Source organism: Dichomitus squalens (genome assembly GCF_000275845.1).
Source record: "Dichomitus squalens LYAD-421 SS1 unplaced genomic scaffold DICSQscaffold_5, whole genome shotgun sequence".
In the NCBI taxonomy this organism is placed as follows: domain Eukaryota; kingdom Fungi; phylum Basidiomycota; class Agaricomycetes; order Polyporales; family Polyporaceae; genus Dichomitus; species Dichomitus squalens.
This window is the reverse complement of record NW_006766887.1, coordinates 497,687-521,241: the sequence shown is the minus strand read 5'-3', so window position 1 is coordinate 521,241 and position 23,555 is coordinate 497,687. Positions and strand designations below refer to the sequence as shown.

General features: G+C 55.6%; 8 protein-coding genes across 8 annotated transcripts; 1 reads left to right on the top strand and 7 right to left on the bottom strand.

Moving 5' to 3' along the window:
• Positions 1-71: 71 nt before the first annotated feature.
• Positions 72-2,593, bottom strand: DICSQDRAFT_144831 (WD40 repeat-like protein; the record flags this gene model as incomplete). Its single annotated transcript, XM_007362891.1, has 10 exons — positions 72-323; positions 405-878; positions 934-1,191; positions 1,245-1,367; positions 1,424-1,523; positions 1,570-1,714; positions 1,770-1,962; positions 2,015-2,084; positions 2,147-2,415; positions 2,483-2,593. The coding sequence occupies 10 exons, from the start codon at positions 2,591-2,593 to the stop codon at positions 72-74; spliced, it is 1,995 nt and encodes a 664-aa protein (XP_007362953.1).
• Positions 2,594-2,786: 193 nt separating this feature from the next.
• DICSQDRAFT_100817 (uncharacterized protein) lies at positions 2,787-4,256 on the top strand. Its single transcript, XM_007362890.1, has 5 exons — positions 2,787-3,150; positions 3,200-3,534; positions 3,596-3,816; positions 3,869-4,004; positions 4,063-4,256. Exons 1-5 carry the CDS (start codon positions 2,814-2,816, stop codon positions 4,201-4,203), a joined length of 1,170 nt encoding a protein of 389 aa, XP_007362952.1. The 5' UTR covers positions 2,787-2,813; the 3' UTR covers positions 4,204-4,256.
• A 339-nt stretch (positions 4,257-4,595) lies between these two features.
• On the bottom strand, positions 4,596-6,685 carry DICSQDRAFT_54014 (uncharacterized protein; the record flags this gene model as incomplete). Its single annotated transcript, XM_007362889.1, has 10 exons — positions 4,596-4,812; positions 5,013-5,220; positions 5,295-5,424; positions 5,511-5,579; positions 5,651-5,785; positions 5,874-5,951; positions 6,019-6,298; positions 6,352-6,405; positions 6,463-6,603; positions 6,654-6,685. The coding sequence occupies 10 exons, from the start codon at positions 6,683-6,685 to the stop codon at positions 4,596-4,598; spliced, it is 1,344 nt and encodes a 447-aa protein (XP_007362951.1).
• A 427-nt stretch (positions 6,686-7,112) lies between these two features.
• DICSQDRAFT_53894 (uncharacterized protein) lies at positions 7,113-8,227 on the bottom strand (the record flags this gene model as incomplete). Its single annotated transcript, XM_007362888.1, has 4 exons — positions 7,113-7,420; positions 7,478-7,625; positions 7,685-7,982; positions 8,040-8,227. Coding segments are annotated over 4 exons (942 nt in total), but the record flags the coding sequence as incomplete, so codon positions are not given.
• Positions 8,228-10,812: 2,585 nt separating this feature from the next.
• On the bottom strand, positions 10,813-11,318 carry DICSQDRAFT_53850 (uncharacterized protein; the record flags this gene model as incomplete). The annotated part of the gene is made up of 2 exons (XM_007362887.1): positions 10,813-11,122; positions 11,179-11,318. Coding segments are annotated over 2 exons (450 nt in total), but the record flags the coding sequence as incomplete, so codon positions are not given.
• Positions 11,319-12,219: 901 nt separating this feature from the next.
• Positions 12,220-13,042, bottom strand: DICSQDRAFT_54121 (Tim17-domain-containing protein; the record flags this gene model as incomplete). Its single annotated transcript, XM_007362886.1, has 4 exons — positions 12,220-12,302; positions 12,362-12,472; positions 12,528-12,671; positions 12,841-13,042. The coding sequence occupies 4 exons, from the start codon at positions 13,040-13,042 to the stop codon at positions 12,220-12,222; spliced, it is 540 nt and encodes a 179-aa protein (XP_007362948.1).
• Positions 13,043-14,050: 1,008 nt separating this feature from the next.
• DICSQDRAFT_133813 (HET-domain-containing protein) lies at positions 14,051-16,060 on the bottom strand. The gene is made up of 2 exons (XM_007362885.1): positions 16,041-16,060; positions 14,051-15,970 (listed from the first exon to the last, which is right to left on the bottom strand). Exon 2 carries the CDS (start codon positions 15,958-15,960, stop codon positions 14,062-14,064), a length of 1,899 nt encoding a protein of 632 aa, XP_007362947.1. The 5' UTR covers positions 15,961-15,970; positions 16,041-16,060; the 3' UTR covers positions 14,051-14,061.
• A 324-nt stretch (positions 16,061-16,384) lies between these two features.
• DICSQDRAFT_100798 (MFS monosaccharide transporter) lies at positions 16,385-19,087 on the bottom strand. Its single transcript, XM_007362884.1, has 4 exons — positions 18,861-19,087; positions 18,084-18,800; positions 17,376-18,026; positions 16,385-17,317 (listed from the first exon to the last, which is right to left on the bottom strand). Exons 2-4 carry the CDS (start codon positions 18,355-18,357, stop codon positions 16,656-16,658), a joined length of 1,587 nt encoding a protein of 528 aa, XP_007362946.1. The 5' UTR covers positions 18,358-18,800; positions 18,861-19,087; the 3' UTR covers positions 16,385-16,655.
• Positions 19,088-23,555: the final 4,468 nt, after the last annotated feature.

Sequence of the window (23,555 nt, the reverse complement as noted above, 5' to 3'; positions counted from 1 at the left end):
TCCTGACATCGACTCCACGTTGTACGACATCCTACACCACCCTCGAGCCCAACCGGGCTGCCCGTGACACCTCAGCGCCCCGCAACGATCCGCGCAGAGTCGTCTCCGAGTCCATTTGCCTGCGGTCCCCCTCCCATGATCCCTGCGACCGTCCGTTGCATGTCCGTCCACTCGGACTCCCTGGGGAGCGCCATGTCCCCGATGTCGTAAATATAGAGCCGTCCGTCGCTTCCACCCAACGCAGCCCTCCGCCCGTCCTTCCGTTCCCACCGAAGCTTGTTCAACGCGCGTCCAGACCCGACGCTCGTGGAGACCACCGGCACCTAATTAGAACGGCGGTAATAGACACCACTCAGCATGACAGCCCACGCCCGTGAGTTTCAAACGCGAACAGATAGACGCACCTCCGTGTCGTGGTTCAGATTCCAGAGGTCGAATTTACCCGCGCCGTCTACCGTGCCGAACAGAGCCGGGTGCGTAGGATGCCACTTCACGTCGTACACGTAGTCGTCCGCTTCGTCGAACGAGTACAGAGGCGCTACGTTATTCACTGCCGTCGAAGGCTTTGCCAGCGACTTCGCTCTCCACAGCTTGACAGTCCAGTCCACAGAGCACGACAGGAACAGATCCGAGAAGTCAACCGGCCCCACGAGCGGGTGGAAGTGCAGCCCCATGACAGGCCCCGAGTGTCCCTTGTAAACGTCGTACTGGTTCAGACCTGCCTTCGCCCCTGCGCGGTCGTACCGGTTTGCCTGGTACACGTTGCCTTCCTCTGTGCCAACCCAGAACGTCGTCGTCTCATTGTCTGGAAAGTTGAGAGATGTGATGGACACCTCGCTCGTCTTGTTGTGCCCAGCGTGCACGAGCTCTAGCGTTTCCTACGTCCATACTTCGTCAGTTGTTCGTGCGGCGGAAGTCAGCATCCATGCCTACCTGAGGTTGCGCGAGCATGTCCACGAGCCAGCTGCACACCGTGCCGTCGGTACTGCTCGTGATGAGATTGTGCGCATTCTGCGTGCCCACCATTTGCATTGCATACACCGGGTGCGTGTGCCCAGCAGCAGACAATGGCGTCTTCAAGACGGGCAGGTGCTTCGATCGCGTATCCCACAGTAGTATTTGCCCAGAATAGGTACCACCGAATATCAGGTTGGAGTGAAATGGCGAGAATGTTACCGACAATACGTCTGACTGTGCGACGTTAGCAACGTAGTTGCATTACGCCCTTCTCAGGCGCCACATACCTGAGAGTGGAAGACGAACTCTGGTCGTTCAAGCAGGTGTAGGTTCCAGACCGCAACGATGCCGTCCGGCTCGTTCAGCGCGGCGGGGTTCTTGTTATATGATGCGCAACTGAGTTCTGGGTACTGTGATTGGCTGAGCTTTGTATACAAGCGACCGCTATGTAGTACCTAGCACACACCTTGGGGGACCAGTCAATATCCGTGATCGAGCGGTTCTTGCCAAACCGCTCGTCGTAGAATGCGCATACATTCTTGATTCGCCCTTCGGAGGCTTCCCTTCTGAAGAGGTGAGCATTCTGACGGTCCTTGATCCGCCTTCACGTACGTTCCACTTTCTGCACCAATGGTATAGTCGCGAATGTAGTCATAGTTGTCGTTAAGTGCTCGTTGGATGATCTTGGTAGACTGCTCAACGAAGTCCAAGAACTCCGGTGCCGAGAAGATGATCAGTTTCTCCTCGTCCGTCATTTCTGCGCGCGCGTCAGTATGGCAATCCCCAAAAGCACCACACATAGGCATGCATACCCCGAATCTCCTGTGCAATCTCCTCATCTAGGCGTTTACTCTCCGCTTCTAGCTCTTGCTCGTGCGCTAATCGTTCCGCCTCCGCGACTTCTCGCTCACGCAGAATCTGTTCCCGAATCTCCTCCTCGGTCGCGGCGGCAGGCTCAGTTTCAACCTCCATCGTTTGGACCTCCTTGTTGTAAATTACGCGCTCCTACATGACGCTTGGTTAGCTGTCCCCATGATCCTATCTGCATTCACACAACCTTCTGTGGCAACTCAAAGAGCTCCTGTTCGATGTCTATAAGGTCCGGCACTATCCGTGGAGTCATCTCCCTGGCAGGACGTGTTTGTATGAATACCATATTGTTGCACTGAGACAAGAAGATACAGCGCACCGTTCAATGACATTCTCCGTCGCCCCATTCTGCGACTGAATGAGGGTAGTCCCGAGACTGTACCTGCTGTCCGACGCAGCATCGCTCTGCCTGCTCAATCGTCCAGAAAGTACAGAGGACGGGCCTGGCAAACTTGCATGTCCGAGCGCGGGGGTACCGGGCACAGAGGAGACGGGCGTGTCCGCGCCATCCGCGCGACTGCCTGAGCCGATGAGGGCATTGACCAAATCGTCAACGTCTCTCCGCGCGCCCGAGGGACCACCTGTACTCTAGAACGATAGGAAGACATGAACGCTTGCTGCTTGGGTGTTAGGAATGACAACAATGGATGCATACCTCGGAGAGTCGACGATCCGCGTCTGCCTTCTGGCGATCGGCTCTTGCTTTACGGAGCTCTGCAAGCTTCGCCCGCTTAGCCTCTATTTCGGCCCTCCTCTTCTCTGACATGGTGGTATCGTGAACAGCCCTAGTATATGCGACAATACAGAGATACAAGCAAGATAGGAAGTGGACGGTCGAGCCGAGTGGTTGAACGGAAGAAGCAAGATGGGACGCGCTAGCCACGACTGAGACGCGTCTTCGGGCAAGACGCGACGGGTCGCCTGTGCTGCAACGACTTCGACTCTGCTTCTGACTCCCACTTACTTCGCATCGCTGTCCGTCGGCTATGGCTTCAAATCGCAACAGAGGCTCGCAAAAGAGTGGCGCACGACGCGCAGAAAATAACAGGATCTACGCTCATCCTCTGCCACTCGCCTTCTCCAATCCGGAACCTGGCAGCACATTCGGATATGTCCTTGGTCTGCTGGGCTTCTCCCTCACAAAGATAGAGAATCCCCATTGCGAAGGCGTATTCGACCCCGCGACGCGTTCCGTTTGGATCACAAACGAAAGGGACTCCTCAATTCTCTGGCGCAGAGGCTTCTTCGGCAAGGGCGACCTCTCGCGCAGCGAGCCTTCATGGCTCGCGAGGCAGATCAGTGCCCGTAAGGCTGCTGGAAAATGTGCGTTCGCACGTCCATGCCCTATCTTCGTATGTGCTCACCAGCACAGACATGACCGCAGAGGAGATTCGAGAAAAGCGTCGAGCGGAACGAAAGCAATTCAAAATGGATCGTGCTGCCGCTATCGCGAAAGCGGCTGCCGAGGCTGAGGCTGCCTTCGCGGAGGGTCGACAGGCCGCTCCCGCTGTCATTCCTTCTGGTGCGACGTGGAAACCTCAGCAATTGGGCGAGACAGCAGAACTACCAGAGGAAGCCCCTGACGACAAAGACGAGGACGACGAGCTAGAGCCGCTCAAAGACGTCGAGCATCTCCAGCTAACTTTACAAGAAGCGTTCTTTCTCGTCTGGAACCTGGACTGTCTCACAGTCCTCGATCCGCAAACGGTACATATGACCGTCCTTGAACTGAATATACACACCTTGTCTAATATGTTCCCATCGGCAGAGTGAACCATTAAGCCTGCAGCAGATCTGGAAAGCCTTCCAGAACGTGCATTGTGTGCCACCCGAACTCCCGGTGTACACCAATCGCTTCGATAACCCGTTCCTCGTGAATTACGCCGCATATCATTATTATCGTTCCCTTGGCTGGGTAGTAAAGGGCGGCATCAAGTTCTGCGTTGACCTGCTCCTGTATAAGCGAGGCCCTGTCTTTCATCACGCAGAGTATGTGATCCTGCATATCCTCGGGACCCCTTGGACTCATGAAATCCTACAGGTTTGGTGTCGTAGTGATACCAGTATACGAAGATTCTAGGGACCAAGAATCTTCGCCCTTCAACCTCCCCAACGCCAACACGTTCTCCTGGTCGTGGCTCAGCACAATCAACCGAGTCAATTCCCAAGTTCAAAAGGTGCACCTACATTCTCGCCGGATTTTCTGTTCGCGACCCAGACTCACTTGTTTTCTAGACCTTGATCCTAACCTACGTAACGATCCCCTCTTCGTCGCGCGTTTCAACCGATCTTTTGTCATCACCAGCGTGCCTTGCACATTACTCCGTCAGGGACGTAGTTCTTCGCCGGTTCATTCCCGCGCGTATGCGGGACTAGGCTTGTAGCTTGACTTGGGACTATTGGCCTCTCTGCATTTGTACGTTATCAATTACCACAAGATTCATTCACACGTAGACGCATAGGACGCTCCCCAAAACTTTCGCTAAAATCGGTGATGCGTAAAGCAAATAAGGATATAGTGCGGGTCAATTGCAGTACATCATATCATAAAGCAGAGATACAGGCTGAACTTAAGGTATTTACCAGCATGCAACGCTGACGAGGTCCCAATTGCGCCAGAATATCCCCAACCAACACGGTGAAGAAGTGGCGGACATGGCGGACAAGAAGGGAAAGAGAGGAAGGTCGGGGCCACACCGAACCCGAGGAGATGCGAGGATGGCAAGACGTCCCACCTACGACCGACGACCGACGGACTGAACAATAGGTTATACGGCGCCCTTGATTTGCACCTTCCGGTACTTCTCCTCGAACACCGACGCGAGCGGGCTGCCTGCAGGCTTGCAATCGAGTACCTTCTCGGGGTCTGGGCTGTTTGGATTCTGGAAGAAAGCCGCGCGATGTTCGGCGAGGAACTCCCGTGCGGCGGCCAGCGTGTCGAACGCGAGTTCGTTCTGAATGAATGAAAGCTGTAGTGACCGGTACCTGCCATATGTGCACATGCCGCGTCAGTACCAGCGTTCGCAATCCATGCTCCGATCCGAGGAAGCAACTCGGACACTCCGATACTGAACGGGGGTCCGAAGAAAAAAGGAAGGAAATCGCGATAGACCGCGAGGAATGGAAGGCAGGAAGAAGAGGAGAGGGCAGGGAGGTGATGAAGGAGATGTGGCCAAGGTACTCACGCTTTTGTCATGACCATGAGCGCACGTATCCTCTCCCTATCAATGAAATGATCCATGATGTACGCTCCCATGTTGGGAGCATTCAGATACAAGTCAAAGAGCGCATGATAGTTCCCCATCGCCACCGCACGTTGGACGCCGAGGGCATGCCGTACGGCGGGATCGGACTTCTGTCGTTCTGTTAGCTGACCTACGTATAAATTCAAGTCTGATAGAACAAATACGATGAGACCGGTGATAGTAAGCAGCGCGCCTGGGCTACTAAGAACTGTGTACACATACCACTGCGGTTCCGTCCGTGCAGCAACATCAATATTCGATATGCCGTGAATTCTTCCACTTTTCCGGGGATGCCGAGCTCATAGAGGTTCCGGAGCATCGCTTGACACTGATTGTACTCCACCATGTCGCCCTATCACGTACAACACGTCCGCCGTACGTTAGCACGGATCCATGGTAGCCGACAGTACGGGTGGAGGTAGGAGGGAGCGCACATACCACTTCCAGCGCCATGCGAGCATGGATCTCATAAACTGTCACGGTAAACTCGTTCTTGATGCGCTGCACCTGCGTGAAGACAATAGAGTGCGAAGATGCTGCTGTCAACACGCCCACCGCAAGAAGGCGGAGAGGCGCACGGTAAGATCCTGCCGTAAACTCTTAAATTGGGAGCATATCCAATTGTAGGTGGCCTTCTCGCGCCACTTCTTCTTGAGCTGCTGCAATGTCTCTTGAAGGACGTGATAGGGACGGATTTGCTCCGGTTTAGGTTCCTATCGGAACGAGACCGTGTGGCAGGGGTAGGGAAGCGTGTCATCAGGTGCTGTCCCTTAACAAACCACCTCAGTCGCAGTAGCTCACCGAAGTCAGCCGCAAGTAATCCTTGAATATCTCAGTGGACGTCCCAACAATGGCGTATCGGTCCCAGTCCTGTACGTTCTGAAGATGGGCAAAAACCCATGAGCACGAGACTTGCCAGCAAAGGCAGTGGCCAGAGGGCGCTGACCAGGCTCGTCTCGGGTTCGTCCGCGCCGTCAAACGCGGCGGGGGTTCCAGACCGGGATTTGAAGAGGTGGTTGTTAGCGTGCGAGGGGTACGAGGAAGTGGAACTATGGTTGCCGAATGGACGCGAACTTTTCTGCCGTTCAATCTCATGCTCTCGTTGGAAGCGTGCGGCCCTGCGGTTGAGCGCGGCCAGGTCATTCGGATCGAACATACTCGAGGCGGCTGACTTTCCTATGGACGTCTTCTTGGTCTTTTTGTTGCTCGTATGGGTACCATCATTTCTACAAACCAGCATCAGCCTCCCCCGGCCGACCTGAGCATGAACGCGACTCACGACTTGCGCTTGAGGGTCGAAGACGTTGTTACGGGTGGCGGCTTTGGGACCAAGCTCCATGCCCTCTCTCAGCCGCAAACAGTTAGGCATGGGGGACGACCACCGACTTACCTCTTCAATTGTACCCCGGCCCAATCCGTCGTCCAAAGTGTCTTCGCGGCGAAAGAGTCAGCTATCACCTGTTTCAATTCTGCCTGCGCTTCTGCCCTATTCGACTCGGTCATCTGGCCCAAACATTGCGCGACCCATTCTCTGAGAAGAGGTGAGCGTGATGCCGGAAAGGCTGACGGTGGTTATCGTACTTCAGTTGTGGCGGCCAGCTCTCGGTGGACATGCCAATCAAAAGCAGTTCTAAACGTCTACAATGTCTTGATATTTGACGGAAGCCCAGAAGAGTGAGACGGCAGAAAGACGTGCAGGTACGAAGTGGTATACGGGCGAACGTCTGACAGGGCAGTCGAGAGACAAGACCGCAAATGGATATCCCGTGATCATTTAATTTGTAATTATTTATGGCCCGTAACTACGCGTCGTCGTAGTCAATTCTGTGAAGGCGTCCCGCTTTCCTTAATGCCTACATGCACACTATCGAGCTGGAGGTGCATTATTCGCATTACTTATGTACCAGGAAACAACAACCCGACGAGACGTCCCACCGTCGCATCGTGACATGATTGTATGCGAAGAGAACGGTCCATTTGGATGTCGACTATGCACACGGACGTCCCAAACGACTTTCAGGCAGGTTCTAGTACTCTACTCTAAGAGTTCTCAGTGCTTCTCCGCGGGAGGGATATACTCTTCAGGGATGAAGAGACCATGAGTTGAAAAGAGGCAAACATCAGCAACAATGCAGATTCATCGAGGCGCGGAAAGCACTCACGGATCTTCCGCGTCTTGATGGGCAGCCACTTGAAGCGCTTCACGTAGAGGGCGATAACGGTCAAAGTGGAGAAGAGGATGACGGCCTTCAGACCCCCCTTCTTGCGCTCGTCGTGCTCGGGCTCGGCCGCCCAGTTTAAGAACGTGACGACATCCTTGGCCATCTGAGACGTGGTAGCAGGAGTGCCTTAGAGGGGGACGAGATCAGTTGCGTCAATGGCAACTGTCCTGTATCACGACGTACCGTCCTCGTACTCTACAAGACCGTCAAAGAGAACACGGGCCATAGAAATAGCGTTGCCGGGGAAGTAAGGGTTGTAGTTCATGCCCTCACGGATCTCGAAGCCCGCAGGGGGGTCCCTGTAACCGGTGAGGAGAGAGAAGATGTAGTCCTACCCAAGTGACTGCGTTCAGTCTGGTATAATGCGACACTTGAAAAATGAAGACCTACCGCACCGCCGTGGCGGGCCTTGACGATCAGACTCAAGTCGGGAGGAAGCGCACCACCATTGCTGGCGCGAGCGGCCTCCTCGTTCGGGTAGGGAGGGGGCAGGTAGTCGGAGAGCTTGCCCGGGCGCTGGAACATTTCGCCCTGGTCGTCGGGACCGTCCTGGTACTCGATCTCCTCGGCCATGGCCTTGACCTCGTCCACGGTGTGGGAGACACCGACAAGATTGCGCCAGGCAATGCGGTCCAGAGAGTGGCAGGCAGCGCAAACTTCGCGGTACACCTGGTATCCTCTCCGGATGCTGCAATGGCTCGTTAAGAAAAACGCTTCGGATGTGACAACCGGAAGAAGTAGCTACCTGGCGTGGTCGAAGGAATCAAACCATCCTGAGTGGGACCAGGGGTAGTGGGGCGGGTGGAGACCCTCCTCAGCGGGAGAGTTGGCATGGACCTCGCCAATAAAGGGGAGAGTGCCGTACAAGTTGGCGTACCACGCAACGGAACCGACGGTCAAGAGGGTCGCGGAGGCCAAGGCCGCACGGGAATTGGCGAAGGACTAGAGAAACGGTACCAAGTTCAACCAAAGTCCCACCATACCAGAACGCGAGTGGTTCGTACCTCGAACGCGGAAGAGGAAGTCGAGGAAGTGGAGGCAAAACGGACACGCTGTTCGAGTCGTGAGCGCGTCACCAGGCCAGAAAGACGAAAAGCACGCACCGGGAGAGAGCGCGCGGCGGTGAAGACCGTCGAGCAGGCCCCAGGAAGGGCTGCGACGTTCTTCAGGGCACCCGCAGGGAGCCTGGCAAGCATTTTGGGGATGAGCACAAGTCGGTCGACGACGACGCGGATATTCGAGAGAGCAAGCTGCCCGCCGTCACACTCGTCACGACACCTCTCCCGGGCATTCCCGGAGCAGCTGCCTCCCGACAAATCACAGCCTTCCCTTTTGAAGCCGCGCCTCGGCCGGGGCTCGGCCCAGTGAACGCTCAATCAGGCAGGACACCGTCCGGACAAGCCGGGACCCGGGCCAGCGTCGTTGCGCTCGGACCAGTGCATGTTTCCAGCGCACTTTGCGGCCATTCTCACAGCCTGACGAGCTGCTGAGCTGTCGATTGCGTTGACGGGCCGGCTGCACAATAAATATCGCCACAGTCGTCATTGGCGATCGACATATTCAAAATGAACCAGCTTTTAGACGAGAAAGAAGTAGCATCCACTAGCGTCGCGTAGACATCATAAACGTAGCCATGTGTAAGAGATCGTCCTATAGTACATGCGGGATCATACAGGACCGGGAGTAGCGGACGGAGTATGAGAAACGAGTTGAAAGGACATGCTCAAGCCGGCAGAGCCTGTCGTACGACTCTAGAACAAGCAATCGCAGCACAATTCTGAGGGGCGCAGATACAGCGGTCAGGGGACAGTGCAGACAGGCGAGTATCACGATGAGAACGCACCTTCAGCACAGCAGCACAAACACATTCCCGCCAGACATGCCATGCATCCGTCTCCGCCACCCTTGTCTTGCTGTTGTCTATACCATTCCGAAACGATCGGCGTTCAGTCATACTGGACCACAGACAAAGCTCGGCGCCACTACGTACACGTAAACGGTCTGCGGAGGGGGCTGAGGCTGATAGGGCTGCTGGCCATAAGGCTGGCCGCCGTAGGGCTGCTGGCCATAGGCTGGCTGGGGCTGCTGGGGGTAGTAACCACCCTGGCCAGGGGGAGGGCCTGTCAACGAGCAAATGACATCAGTCTGCCTCGGCCCGCTAGGCACATAACATGAGACGCACCCTGGGGAGGGTAGTACTGCTGCTGGCCGCCGCCGCCGTAGTAGTCTCGGTTGGACATGGTGGAGATGGAGAAGGAGAAAGCTGAGAAGAAGGTTTGTACGAGAAGAAGATGGAACGGCCGCGATGCAACGAACGCTTATAATAGGAGGGGCACGTGACGGAGCTGCCGCGCAGGATGGCGGCAAGCGCAGACTTGCGGCTGTGTGCCAACGCCGTCTTGACATCGCCCTTCTGACCAATCTCCCCCAACGAACGTCGTTTCTCCCGGCACTGTACTACAGTTCGATAGGCTACCTGCGGAGAAGCGTCCGCAGCAATGACCTGTGCTCTGCGCGCGAAGACTCCCGGCACGGCTTGACCACGCTCTGCACAGCTCCTAGGCCTCAAGGCCGGGGTACCTGCAACGTCCAGAAGATTCCTTCTCCTGTAGACTCGCCCTATTGAGCGGAAGAACCCCGCTGAGGCGTGTGCACATACGACGTACCTCTTGCGGCGACCCATATCCCGTTCTCTATCCTGCTGTGGCGCACTATTCGGTAGATCAACACAACCCGGAGGCGTATCTTGCCATACAGCATGTCCAATGCAAACGACAACCATCGACGGGGCGCAAAGGCCAGGAAGCAACATGCATCACACAAATAATCTGTCATGTTGCGTGCGCCGAACGCCACAATGCATGGACGTTCCATCTGCCAAGCGGGAAGCGTAACGAACAAGGGACGAGATTACTCTATACGGCATATGTAAAACGTCCTCGGAGGCCAAGGCAATCAATCCGAGCGTCCAAGGGGGCATTAGCGTAGAACGAAGGTGGAACGAAAGGACTAGTGGATACTCGGGGGCGGGGCGGCGCCAGTCGAACAATGGGTACGAAAACAAAGGCAACAATAGATCTACACACCCGGCGGAGCGCCTACAGCACTTATGGGTCCCGAGTCGAGTACAACAAGTAGATCGTCGATCGCGTGGAGCGCGTGTGTGCGCTGTCGGTATCTGGTATATCGTGTGCGTGTGGGGAAAGGGTTACAGAGAACGCGGGGGCGGTCCGATCCTTGATGTAGGAGAGTCATCAACTCAGCGGCGGTCCTCGGGCAAAGTTAGTTGTAGTGGCAAAAGCGTACATTCGGGCACCTTGCTGCAGGAAGTACTGCGTCAATGGTGTTTGTGCTTCGTGAAAGGGAGCAACCATATCGTGAGTTTTTGTGATCCGCTGGGGCGCAATTCGTTCTCACCGGGAGCAACGTATTCTCGGAGTGGGAACACTTCAAAAGGGAGGGATCGTGCTTCCGCAACGATGGCTCCTCGACCATTCTGCTGGGCTAGTGCCACAGGGTCATCGAATCTGAACCACGTCAGCAATGGATGTATTGCAGCTGCCTATGGCGACGAACCGTGGTAACCGGATCAGAGTGACTTTCAGCAGGAAATGACCCCTCTGGCGGACGGAAACATCGGGAAACATGAAGTAGACCCCTCTCCTTCCTTGTAGATTGCGTAGAATATGGGGAGAGGACACCAAGTTGCCGTACAGCAACCTGTCGCGGGCAGGCCGTCCGTCATGACTCGTACCATAATCCATTGACGCGGAACCGTCGCTGCTCATGAGAGACACCTGAGCGACAAGGAACGGCAGGTCCATCTCGCTGGGGAGTTTCTCAGCGAATACCTATTGTTGCTCGAACCCCCTCGTGCTACTTACTCGGTAACAGTGCGTCCCGCCGAGTCGCGCATTATCAACTGCGCTATCAGCGGGGGTGCGAGAGGAAGGCGCGTGAGAGCAGACGCGCCAAACTCTGCTGTGCGGTGGGGATGTTGTACGATCTCGAGGCGGTACGATCTGTGAACAATTCGGCCAACGTCATACGAAGCTTTATAGCACGTAATTCCTTGCTGGCACCCACCTGGATTCACTGCTGGACCCTTCGGTCGCGATCTCAATGTCTTCAGAACTGTTCAGGATAGGAGGCTGTCGATTTACACCGCGCGCCCTACTGGACAGTGCGGAAGACCGTTGCGGAGGGGACGTGGTACCCTCTGCGAGGGGGCTTTCGCTGGATAGGAAATTTATCGAGAGTTTCGTCCGATCCTTGGGTGTAACGGTGTGCCCGCAGGATTTGGTGATACCGTTGTGCAAGGGAGTCGCACAGCGGTCGAGGGGAACGGTCTGGGTGAGCTGAGCAAGAGGAAGGGAGCAAGGGTGGTTTGTGCTAGATGAAGACGCGGAGACAAAAGGGAGACGTACCATATGCGCGCTTCTACCGTAAGTCTGGGTCCAACGGTAACGCCGTGAGGCAAACGCACGAAATGCTTGAAGCCTTGTGATTTAGCCGAGATGGAGCAGCGCTTTGCAGAAGAGGCTGAGCAGGCGTCCACATCCACAGGCCGACCAAAAATCCAAAGAGGCCAAGGAGGGCACAACGGATCCACTGCGGCAGACGACGGTACGGCAGCACGCAGAGGAACTGAGCTTAGCCACATTCGGTGCGGGACTAAATACTAGCGGCAATAGAGAAAATTCCTCATAGTGGCTGATCGATGCAGGGTTGCTTCCGATTCCAGGGCTCGAAGTCTCAAGAGGTTATGTCAAATCAATGACGCCGGTTCCAAACCGACGGCCAGTCTGACCCGAGGCAGGAGGTTATCTAAACTTAACAGCAGCCAGCCGCGGACGGAGGATGATGGAAAGCGGGGACGATGACTCACATGGGATTAATGTACGATAGATTATACATGAAATATACTAGACTGCGGTCTTAACATAACTCCACAACCCGGCGAGTCCTGAGATGAAAGTTGCCGCGGCAAGGGCGGGCTTCACACCGGCTACATGAGGCAAAACAATAAGAACGGATAGTCGCGGAGAAGCAATTAAGAAGGCGTACCGGTTGACTTATATAACGCGCCAGTAAGTGCGCCAGCAGCCATGCTTCCGTATGTGTCGTGCATGCCACGGAAATGGTCTATTGAGGAATTAAAGGCGTTGTAGACGAGAGCTGTACGGGGATGAATGAATAAGCGAAACACGTCAAAGAGGAGAAGCGTTCGTACCGAGACAGCCGGCAGAGTTCCCTATGAATGTGCCTCGACGGGTGACCGAGTTGAGGATGCTGTTGATCCTTAGCCTGGCATTGGACACCGCCAGGGGTCTACGTGCGCCCTCGCGCAGTCCCCACACGCCGCCAAGGGCGAGCCCTGGAGGTGTGGTGTGAGCATGTGATGGCGCAAAACAATAAGGGGAGATAAGGTGTGACGAATAGGAGCGACATCCGGTCAGACTAGCATGATCGTGCTGACCCCGCCTTCGAAGGAGAACGATGATGAAAGAAGGGGCAGACGTGAAAAGCCGATAAAGAGTACGAACCGCTGAGATACATCGTTCCCGTGCCATAACACAAGTCATCACTCCAGCCCCGCGAGGGAATCGCGCCCCCAGCTCCTGGAAGGTCACTTGTTTTGTCATCATCCAGCTGGAGGTAGTCGAGCTTGTCTTCTATGCCAGCCAGTGGATGGAGTTTTGAGGGATCGAAGGAGCCGAGGAGCAGGTCCGAGCCTGAGCTGGCCATCGCATCGATTTGGTCATCCTTGAGCAAAGAATAGTCGACGGTATCGCGTGCGCCAGCCATTTTGAGACAACCTTGACGGGAGCAGGGGGAAAGGCGGACAGCAGAGAAATTGGTGAGTGAGGACACTGGGGAAAGAGACTTGCTTGCTGGAAGCCGGGCATTTCCTGCTGGACTTACGTAAGGCGGCCCATGGCTATCGGGCGTCTCCCGGTGAATTCACTCGAACAGAGCCTTTCTGCAGCCTAAACCTCCAAATCCTCAACAGCCATCGACTCATGTCGCCAGGCTTTCTCTGTCGCCGCCTTTGAAAAGAAAATCTCAGCCACGCGTACATCATTTACTTCCGCCCCCCTCACCGTTATGGGTCATGTGGCGCGCCTCTGTCAAGTCTTCGCTAGGAACTTCGATACGCACCATGGTACGCTACTTTCCGGCTGCACGACTTTTCTGGCTGCCTTTCAAAGTTTGTATGACAGACGGCGCTGTATTACGCGCCGGCTTGGTACATCCCCACGCTTTCGAATTGTTCTGCTGCGACATTTGACGTCGAAAGGTGGCGCTGCGCCGGCATGACGTTGTGGATGGTTATCTTTGAGTAACGTCCGCCCCGCTGACAACCCATAGGAAGTCCCCGGGCGACGGACTTCGTTTGTGGTACCATCAAGATTTGGTAGTCATATTTCTGTGTCAAGCCGGATTGATGCCGCAAAACGGGAGTGTGGCTCCGGCCCTCACTGATTTTGTTCGAATATTGCGGTCTGATGGGACATCATGGACATGGTACCCATTCCCACTAGTGCATAACGCCGTATCTTCGTATGCACGCGACCTTTGTAAGGGAGAGCAGTCGGATATAAGAGGAACACTGTTTTCCATTGGGAATCAAACCATATCGGTGAGAAGTGGGTCTCGCGGGGCCCAATTGTATGCTTGCGTGCACCTGATACCACAGCGCACACTTGCGTTACGCCAGCACAGCTCTTTATAATATGACTGTGGAAGGTGACTAACGCGTGAGTCTATTCAACCTCAGGAACCTCCTCCGTGCCTAGCTCTACACCCAATGTATATACGTCCTGACGAGTTAACCACGCGCTGAACGTCAATCGGACAGTCCGATTGCCGTATGCAAACTCCTTCGATCCCCCTTCCCAGGCCGCAACGTGTCCAGTGGGACATCGAGGAGCGAGATCCGCGATTTTGGCCGCTCCGAATGGGCGATCTACCGCTCCCAAAGACGCAATAGACCTTTTGTCTTGCCTTGACGACAGCAAGCCATTGTCAAAGCCCGAGACCATGCCGCCTGACCGCACTGTCGCCGCCCTTTCCAGACCCGCATCGCCCGAGCCGACTACGGAGACCGCCAGGAACTGTCCAATGCATGGACAGCGACCCATATGTATCCGTATTGTCTCCTTGGCGCTCTTGAGCACGAGGATAGAATCTGCAAACGAGGTCACCTCCGAGATGTGCAGCGTCAGGTCGTCGTCATTGTTCTCTCGCAGAGCGGCGGCGGCGAACCCTTCCTCCCTAAGCTTCGATGCGACCCATCCTGGGACGACGACGTCACAAGGACACTTGAAAAGGGCTGGTGATGCGATGGGCTGAGGCTTCCGGTGCCCCATGAGGGACGCGCGGTAGGGGATGCAGACGTCCTGGATTCCCGCGGTATGTAAAATTTCCGATAACCGCGCTTTCGACAGGCTCACAGCCCGAAAGTATGCGTACGGAGGCACCTGAGGGCTTCCAACGTAATGGCCGACGTAATAGCGGCTCGAGCCCTCGCGCTGAGGAAAGAGCATCAAGGCTAGCAAGTTCCCGGCAGCATCCTCACAAGCCAGAATCGCCAAATACGTCGTCTTGTTGGAACCGTGTTGGATGGGAATGAGAGGCACGCGTAACCGCATACCGTAACTCGTGACGTGATATTCCGAGAAGGAAAAGGCTAACCCCACACGGTTCTCGAACGCCTCGAGGGAAATAGACGAGATGCCACCCGAGGTGATGAACGCATCGGGCGACCAAGCGAGCAGGTTACGCGACTGCCAATATCTGCTGTCGTCCACGACGGAGCGTGGGCCAAGGCCCTTGTAAAGCACGGCATCGTCGAAGAGGGTGGGTCCCCACGCAAAGATCGTCTGGTCAGGAACGTGTTTGAGAATCTCCTCCTGGAGCCTAATGAACGCGTTCTGGCCTTCTCCATAGATCGTTGGCATGTTGACGCCGAAGATGCCCATGAGCGAGTACGCCCTGTCCTCTTCACGCGTAGTTTGCCGCTTCGACGCCCATGACATCCGTCGGGCGACGCTGACCGCGTCCAGAGGGATCTCGTGCCTCAGCACCGCCCGGTCGACCCCTGTGATTTGCTCGACGAGATCCGCCAGCTGTTCCTTCGTCCCGAGGAGACGCCAGTCCTTGGAGAAGAAGACGACGACTGCGGGCGCAATGAGCTCCTGGAGGGTCCAGCCGCGAGTGAACCATCTGCTCCTGCGGAACTTCGAGTCCTTTAAGCGCGGATCGTGGTCGTCCCCGACGTCGTCCAGGAGCGCGAAGCAGACGTCTGCCGCGGCGTACCACTCGTGCATGGAGTTGATGGCCTCGGAGAGCTCGCTGCTGCTTGTCTTGTCAATACAACACGAGTCGATCCACGCCCAGCGGTAGCCGTGTTTCCTGGCGACCGCGCAACAGCCTCTGATCTTGTCCGAGGCTCGGGACAGAACCGAAGGGAGGGGTGTCCGAATCTTGAGTAAACGCCGCTTCAAACCCTTCCGTGCTTTCTCCGCGTTCTGCAGAGCTCTAAGATCCTGGAACGTCTCTTCTCCCCCCTGACGCCAGACGTGAGATAGGATGGCATAGCGGTGCTCTCGCGGCCGGTCAATCCAGAAGAAAGAGCCGTCATCCGTGTCCAGAAGCCACATAGCGACCCGTCTGACGAGATGCAAGGACAACGCTGGGTCAGTTGGTACCGAGGATGCTACTCAACAGATTTCCAACTTACCCTTATGCCTTCACGATACTGGGTGCGATGGAAGCGTGCCTTCGAGGTATGCAACGCTAGCCGCTTCTAGTAGTAGGTGGTCCACCTGCATGAACGACTTCTGTGGTGGCAGGGATCAGCAAACGGATTTTCGGCGAGCGACATGGGTGGTTTCGCGCACTGTCTCGTTGTCAAAGCACTAGTGGTGTTCAACTCTGTGATCGCGCCAGCAGCAAGCGATATTCGATATTCGTGTAACACAGCCTTTGGCGCTGCGCAACGCGGGACATCATGCATCATGTTTGTCAAGGCGTCTCACAATCGCCTTCGCGATTTCGTTGACTCGGAGCACTCGGTTCGTTGAGCAGCGAAAGATTGCTGTAATTTTGGGACTACAGTACATGAACAGGTATCCGTACTAGAGGATATAGTACTAGAACGTAAGTGCCATTAAGAGACGTCAATACGCGTGAATGAGGGCAAGTATGAATAACACTGATGACGATGCACGATGCAGATGCAAGGCATTACATAACTCATGACGATGAGAGCGATGAACGAAGCTCACGCTTTCTAACATTACACGCGAGGACATTGCCACATATCCTCGCAAACTGACCCATGGAGGAAAGGCGCTTAGACCTTCTCGACCTCGTCGTGGTGCTCGGCCTCCTGCTTGATGTCCGAGACGTGCACGTCCTGAGCGATGATCTCCTCGCGGTAGCGCACGGACGTGATGGGCGTCGAGTTCTGGTAGAGAAGGTCGACCTGCTCGAGCGACAGGCCCTTGGTCTCGGGGATGCAGAAGTAGGTGAAGATCACGCAGCCCGCACACGTCGAGCCCCAGATGAAGAACACCTTGACACCGAGGTCGGCGTTGCCGGGGCCGCTGTTGACGAGGTAAGGCGTGGCGTAGCCGATGCCGAAATTCCAGAGCCAGTTCGACGCGGCGGAGAGCGACATCGCCTTGGCGCGGATGTTGAGCGGGAAGATCTCGCCGCAGATGACCCAGGCGATGGGGCCCCATGTGGAGGCGAAGGCGGCGATGTAGATGCAGACGAGCGCGATGAGCGCCTGCTGGCCGGACTGGTTTTCGACGGAGATGGTGACGCCGACGATCGCGACGATAAACTCGCAGATGCACATGACGACGGCACCATAGAGGAGGAGGGAGCGGCGACCGAACCTCTCGATGCCCCACATACCCGGCAGGGTCATGAAGCAGTTGACGATGTTGGTCGCGACCGAGATCAGGAAGGGGTTCTTGATGCCGGAGTTCTGGAAGAAGGTCGTGCCATCTGTGAACATCGATCAGTGAAAGAGTCCGTGCGATACCACAAAGTATCTCAAACTCACAGTAGAAGATGAAGTTGATGCCAGTGAGCTGCTGCCACGCTTGGATAAGGATACCAGACATGGTACGGAGGAAGATCTTGTTGTCCGAGAACCTGAAGCAGTCGATGTACGTGCTGTCGCCGAGCTTCTGTTCTTCAGCAAGGGCAGCGCGGATGTCGTTCAGCTCCGTCTCGACCTCTGGGTCGTCAGGAGGGAGCGACGTGAGGCGAGAGAGGGCACGAGCAGCAGCCTCGTCCCTACCCTTTTTGATAAGCCAACGGGGCGACTCGGGGAGGTAGAACATGCCGAGGGTGAGGATGAAGGCCCAAATGAATTGGATGGAGATGGGGATCTGCCACGCAGAGTGGTTTGGGCGGTTCTTGGTCGCGTTGTTGATGACGGAGGCAAGCAGGAGACCGATAGTGATCGCCCATTGGTAACCGGCAACAACAGCACCACGGATCCACTTGGGCGAACACTCGGACTGGTACATGGGGATGAGGGTGGAGACCAAACCGACACCTCCGCCGGCGAAGACACGGCCGACTACGAATGTGGCGAGATTGTTGGAACCGGTCTGGAGGGCAACGCCAAGGGAGAAGACCAAGCAGGAGACCATGATACCAATCCGACGACCCAGGATATCGGCCACTGGGGCACCGAGAAGGGCACCTGAAAAAGTCATGTCAGCGCTCGTGGAAGAAGTGAAGGATAGCAGGAACGGCTCACCAAAGAAGGTCCCAGCAGAGAGGATGGAGACTACCAGCGACTCGCGCGACGAGGGCAGGTAGTAACCGAGAGGGTAGGTGGTAGTGTCGGTGGTGTGGACGCCGAACTTGCGGAGCCAGTCGGGCATCTGTTTGATACCAGCGATCGTACCGGTGTCGTAACCGAAGAGGATACCACCGAAGGCGGCGAAGGCGGTCATGGCGATGCCCGCCAACTTGTTCTTGGAGCCGGAGGCATTGATGCCCCCGCCTGCAGCTACCGGACCACCTGGCATTGTGATTGAAGACGCGTTAGGGTGTGGGGAAGAGAACGCGTTAGCAGGTGGAACGAGGAGAGTGGGGAAGAACGACCACGGGGAAACGGGGGGCGCGACACGACCATTTTATAGGCAAATCGAGAGTGATCCAGTTGGGAAGGAGAACAGGAGCCCTCGTCCAACGAGGAACGAGGATCCATGCGGATCCCGCCTCCCTGCATCAGCGAGATCTAGTTTGCCGGTAGGCGAGCGCCTACGAGCGCTCAGGCAGTTCTCTGCCTGTTTCCTTGCCCGTAAATTTTTTGTCTGTTTCCTGTTCTGCCGTCCGGCGCAGCGTCAATCTACCCCACAAAGCCTGCAACTGTTCGTGGGGATCCTCCTCTTCCCCCGCACGCCCCAGTCTGGGGGCGAGGATGCCCCGCCCGCTCGCCTACCCGCGTCAGATAGGACGGTGTTCCCATCTGGAGAGAGCGATCAGCAAGGTCAGCGTCGGATTGGTACCGCGACCCGGTCAGGCTTACCGCGCTAGTAGTACTATACTGGGAAGGATGATCGGGGCTCTGGCGACTGCGTTTCATGGACCAAGTCCTGCTGCCATAATCCTCTCACATGATACTCTTCCTGAGTGTGTGCCTGTCTGCGCTCCTTTTCCTGCGCCGTGATTGGTAGCCAGTGGGTAAGCTCTGGTAAGCTGGCAGCGCCCAGGGTGCGACTCCGACGACGCCCAAAGTCGTCGAGGGGCACTGGCACTGTGGGGACTCGGAAACCGGCTGTCGGAACGAGTGGCTGGGCAAAATGAGAGGCCGAGTCGACGTTTGTTGCAAAAGGTTTACACCTGTTCACATTCGATTGGAGAAGATTCAGCATGTTTCCATTGCCACCGTTGAGGCCAAATGGGGACTGCGGAAATGGACATTCGCACCGTTCGCCTGCCGAACGTCGGATGTTAGATATCTCTTTCGTTCCAGATGGGTGGAGGCGTGTCCAAGAGGGATAAGTAGAAGAGGATGGAGGACTAGGAGGGGGAGCACGCGTCGCCCCCGAGGAGCGTGAGAACGGTACTGGACCGACTGATGCCGGCCAATCGATATCCCTGCAAGTATGTACATACTCTATCCATAATGCAACGACGATCTACGGTGTTCTCTCCGTCATATCTCCGCAAGCTTCGACTGCAACCTGAGCGATGTGCGCCATCTGTTTTCCAGCAGCCTCTCTCCGAGTCGACGTCAGCGAACTTCTAGCACAGGCGTCCAGGACGCCCGGGTCGGACACGATGATAGCGTGAAGCGGGCTGTACTGTCGACAAGGCGAATGGCTGTATGCAGCACGGAAGAGCTCCGCCCCGAAGTCCTCTCCGCGCTGTCTTGACCAAGTCGAGATCCGTGCGTCCGAGGAGTCCAGATGTCCTGTGCCTTGACAGTCTGGATGTTTGGTAAGAGAACCAACGTCCGTGATTAATGTCGGCGAAATGATGGGAAAGCAAGCGATGCTCTCTCCTGGCTCTCCGCACACGCGCCCTTCGAACTTCTCCTCTTGGAGGCCTCGCACTACAGCGCCCGCCGGAACCGTACGATCGCCCTCGTGCAAGTTCTCCCATCCTACTGCCTTCCTCAGTTTTCACATACAATCTCTCGGTCTTTGTTAGACGTAACTCCTGAGGCACCAGCCAAATAACTCACGTGGATCCCCCCAACTCCATACGCTAGGTTGACAAGTCGTTGATGCCGCGTCATTGTGCTATCACTTACATATCTCGAGCGGATCCACGCATCATTCGAAGACTCGTAGCTTCCGATCTCTAACATCGCCCACGAAGTCTTGACAACTCGACTGACACCCTCCGGCTCACGCCACCACCAAGCCTCCACACAACGTTGCGACGTTGCACGGATACTTACCTTCATTTTCGTTCCCCTCCACAACACTGCATTATGTGGTCCCTTTGCAATATTGCCCCCACGTGCAGCACAGGCTGAACCGTAACCATTCATGCCATTCCTTGCTTGCGCAGCATCTGTCCACAAGGTGCACGCTCTCCTGCGGTCAATTCTGTACGTGTGTCTCGGCCTTTTTGAAAAACCTTTCCCTGAAGACACCTAGCCACGAGATGGGATTGATGTTCGCTGAGGCAGCGATCACGGCAGCCGCGTTGTGAGCGGGGCATCAATTCCCCCGTATCGTCGCGCGACTTGATGCCCCGCTCGAGAAACCCCTTGCGGAGAACCGAAGTCAAACACGACGTCAGGAGAGACTGCTATGTTTCTCATCTTTGCAGATCCCAGCCCAGACTATAGAGGCAGCTATCTAACCCACTCGGTACTGCCGCCGGAACGCGTACGCTCTTACGGCATAATCACGCTGCTGTGTACGCTCGCGCAAAAGTCGGTGGGCCTGCGGGGTTTGCAGGTGAGTTCTCGATAAGCACAATCTCGGGCGTCGAGCGGTAGATGACTGAGATATGCATGTCCTCCGCTGTGATAGAAGTTCTTCTCGGGCTGAAAGCGCCTAAACTCCACGATCGTCGCGGCGCAGACCCATCCCGCGCCGCACAAGACATCTTAGCTACATACTAATAGCTTACGTCTTTACACCCCTGCGGCACTTCACCATGTCGTCACCGTAGATCATCAGTTTCCTTCCATCTGTGCAATCGCAGTCTCCATTCATTCGGATGCAATCATCTCTACTGTACAGCACTCAACACCGATGAAAACTTGCCCCAAGCCGTCAAATCAGGAAGATCTCCCCCCCCCTCCTCCGGGAAAGGGCCTCACGCGACAGGCACCAGCCACGGCAGCAACCAGCCAACTTCCGCGACGTGAGACGGACATCTATATCATCGAGTGCTGGAGATGGAGCTCCATCATAGTCGGTGAGCACGCTGGAATTGAATGCTTCCCGGCGGCCCTCACGGTTTTGCTCCCTCGGCCCCTCCGTCGCCCATGGCCTCGTTTCCAACTCACTCGCCACAAGCAAGGCTCCGTCGATGAGCCGCGCCACACATCGGCGCATTGAACCACTGTGTCTAGACCTCGGGACCGATTCACGTTGGTGATGGTATAAAATACAGCAGTCAAATTCGAACAGTTAGGTCCGGCCCAGCGAATCACGATCGAGCTCGCTCTCGTACTACCGATCGCCTGAGGCACCCGCGCGTCGCAGTGACGACCGATGCTCCTCTCCGATACCGATCGTCCGTTTCAACTTTGTGGCGTCGTGTAGACACTGCCGTTGACAGGCTCTCGAAGGCTACCGTGCATGTACCATGCGGGTCGACCAAATAGCAGAGAAATTTCGGGATGCTTCACCTGAACACATGAGTTGGACTAGCTCTAGCCGACCATAGGTCAACACCCAATCGTATCTCAGGAAAATGCGGGGAAGAGCCACTACCGATCAGTCTCCTGTCAACACTCCCGCGTTTGATCAGTCCGCAAAGGGTTCGTTGTGTGCCTCTCGCAGCGGCAGCATGTGTCTAATTCTCTCGAACTGCCGGAGGGGACACGAATCAGAGTAGGGTGCGGGCAACAAATCCGAATTGTTAACACGTGGATTATCAACAAGTTAATAACCTGTTAATAAACAATTAGAAAGTACGAGTCTGGATAGCCATGTCAAGAATTGTTCAAAACTAGGACCCATTTGAGCGTCCTTTTGACTCTAATAACAACAATAGACCGCATTCATTGTGTTTACTGTAGGCCAGAGTAGTGCTTCTGTGAACTGCAAGCTTGGTGCCTCTAATTTATGCAGGCCGCTGGCCAAAGCCGCCAGTAAGCTTGGTCTGATTAAGATCTCGAAGGGAGAGTGGGACTCGTCGCCACACAGCTCATTGATGTCATGCCTTGTCAAATGAACAGTAATTGCAATGGCGAGGTGTCTCGGAGTTCTAGGGACCCTGTCGGTCGACTGAGATGTTTATTACTCGGGTCAACAACTTGTGAACTTGGTTTAGCGCCCCGTTGATCAACCGTAAATAACACGTGTTAACAAGAGGTCCAAGAGGGCGTCCGTTAATAACGGTTCGTTATAAACCCTTTTCATTGTTGACCGCACCCTAAATCAGAGCATGATGAATGCGTCTCGTGCGACTTTCGTGCTAGAATGCCCGCAAGTGGGTGGCCCCTGTCAACTCCACCGCTACGCATGTCAGATTGTTGGACCGGCCGCGCTGTCCCTTGGGGGAGGTACTCACTGCCCGGTCGACGCGGACAGAATCACTCATCATGTACGAGTACTTACAGCATCTAGGTTGCGTTAGTCTCGGACGGGATATGCTACTCGTTGTTTTGATATTCGTGTCCCCTAATCCGCGGATAGAGAGCCACCGGGAGCAGTAGGGTCAGTGGTCAGCTCGTCTTCCTGCCGTCCGAGATGCTGAGCATGAACTTCGTGTGAGACTTACAAGGCGTGACTGTCGGTAAACTCAATGACCCCTCTAGTGTCTACGTGACACACGGACAGCTGCATCGGGCGAGATCGCGAATCGTTATGTTGGTAGGCGATGCGATGGCACTTGAATGCAAATCATAACGCTACATAGTTCTCGAGCAGGTTTTCTGATGTGTTAGACTCGGTGTTAGCCTAGGTGGAACCCACAAGTCCGTCATGTGATCATCAGCATGTCGAAGCCACATGTGTCCCAACCTATCGCATCGTTTCCCCCTGAATGAAGGGAACTTACTGACATGTCCTCCAGATCCTGTATAAGCTTTCGCAAGCCTCGTGCACTCCGACCCACACAAGACAATGCATATTGCTCTGTAGTCTCGTGACCAGACGTTCGGAGCTTTGAGCGGAAATGAAAAAACCGGGACTTTCCGCGCTCCTGAACGTCTGGTGGATCCACCCCCGTGACTCCCCGCTCGGTGACCTGTGTGACTTTCCTGCCTCTCTCCCGACGTGTCCGAGCTGTCTTGTCGCGCGCGCCTGCCTGCTTATCTCGCGACGTCTTTGAGCTGCGCCGAGCCTACCGTCTGCTCGACGTAGATACTCCCGTAACCGGTACATCTCTCTGACTCTCGCGAGCAGTTGCTATATGTCCCCCATACTCAATTTGTCTGTTATCCTCTGTCTCTCGTATGGGCAGACAGAGGAACTCTTTTAGTGCGCGCCTATGGACCCTCGCGGACCCGAGGCAGAACCCGATGAGCTCCACAATGGATGGGGAGCTCTTTTCAAAGACGAGGAGGAGGACGAAGACTACGCTCCGT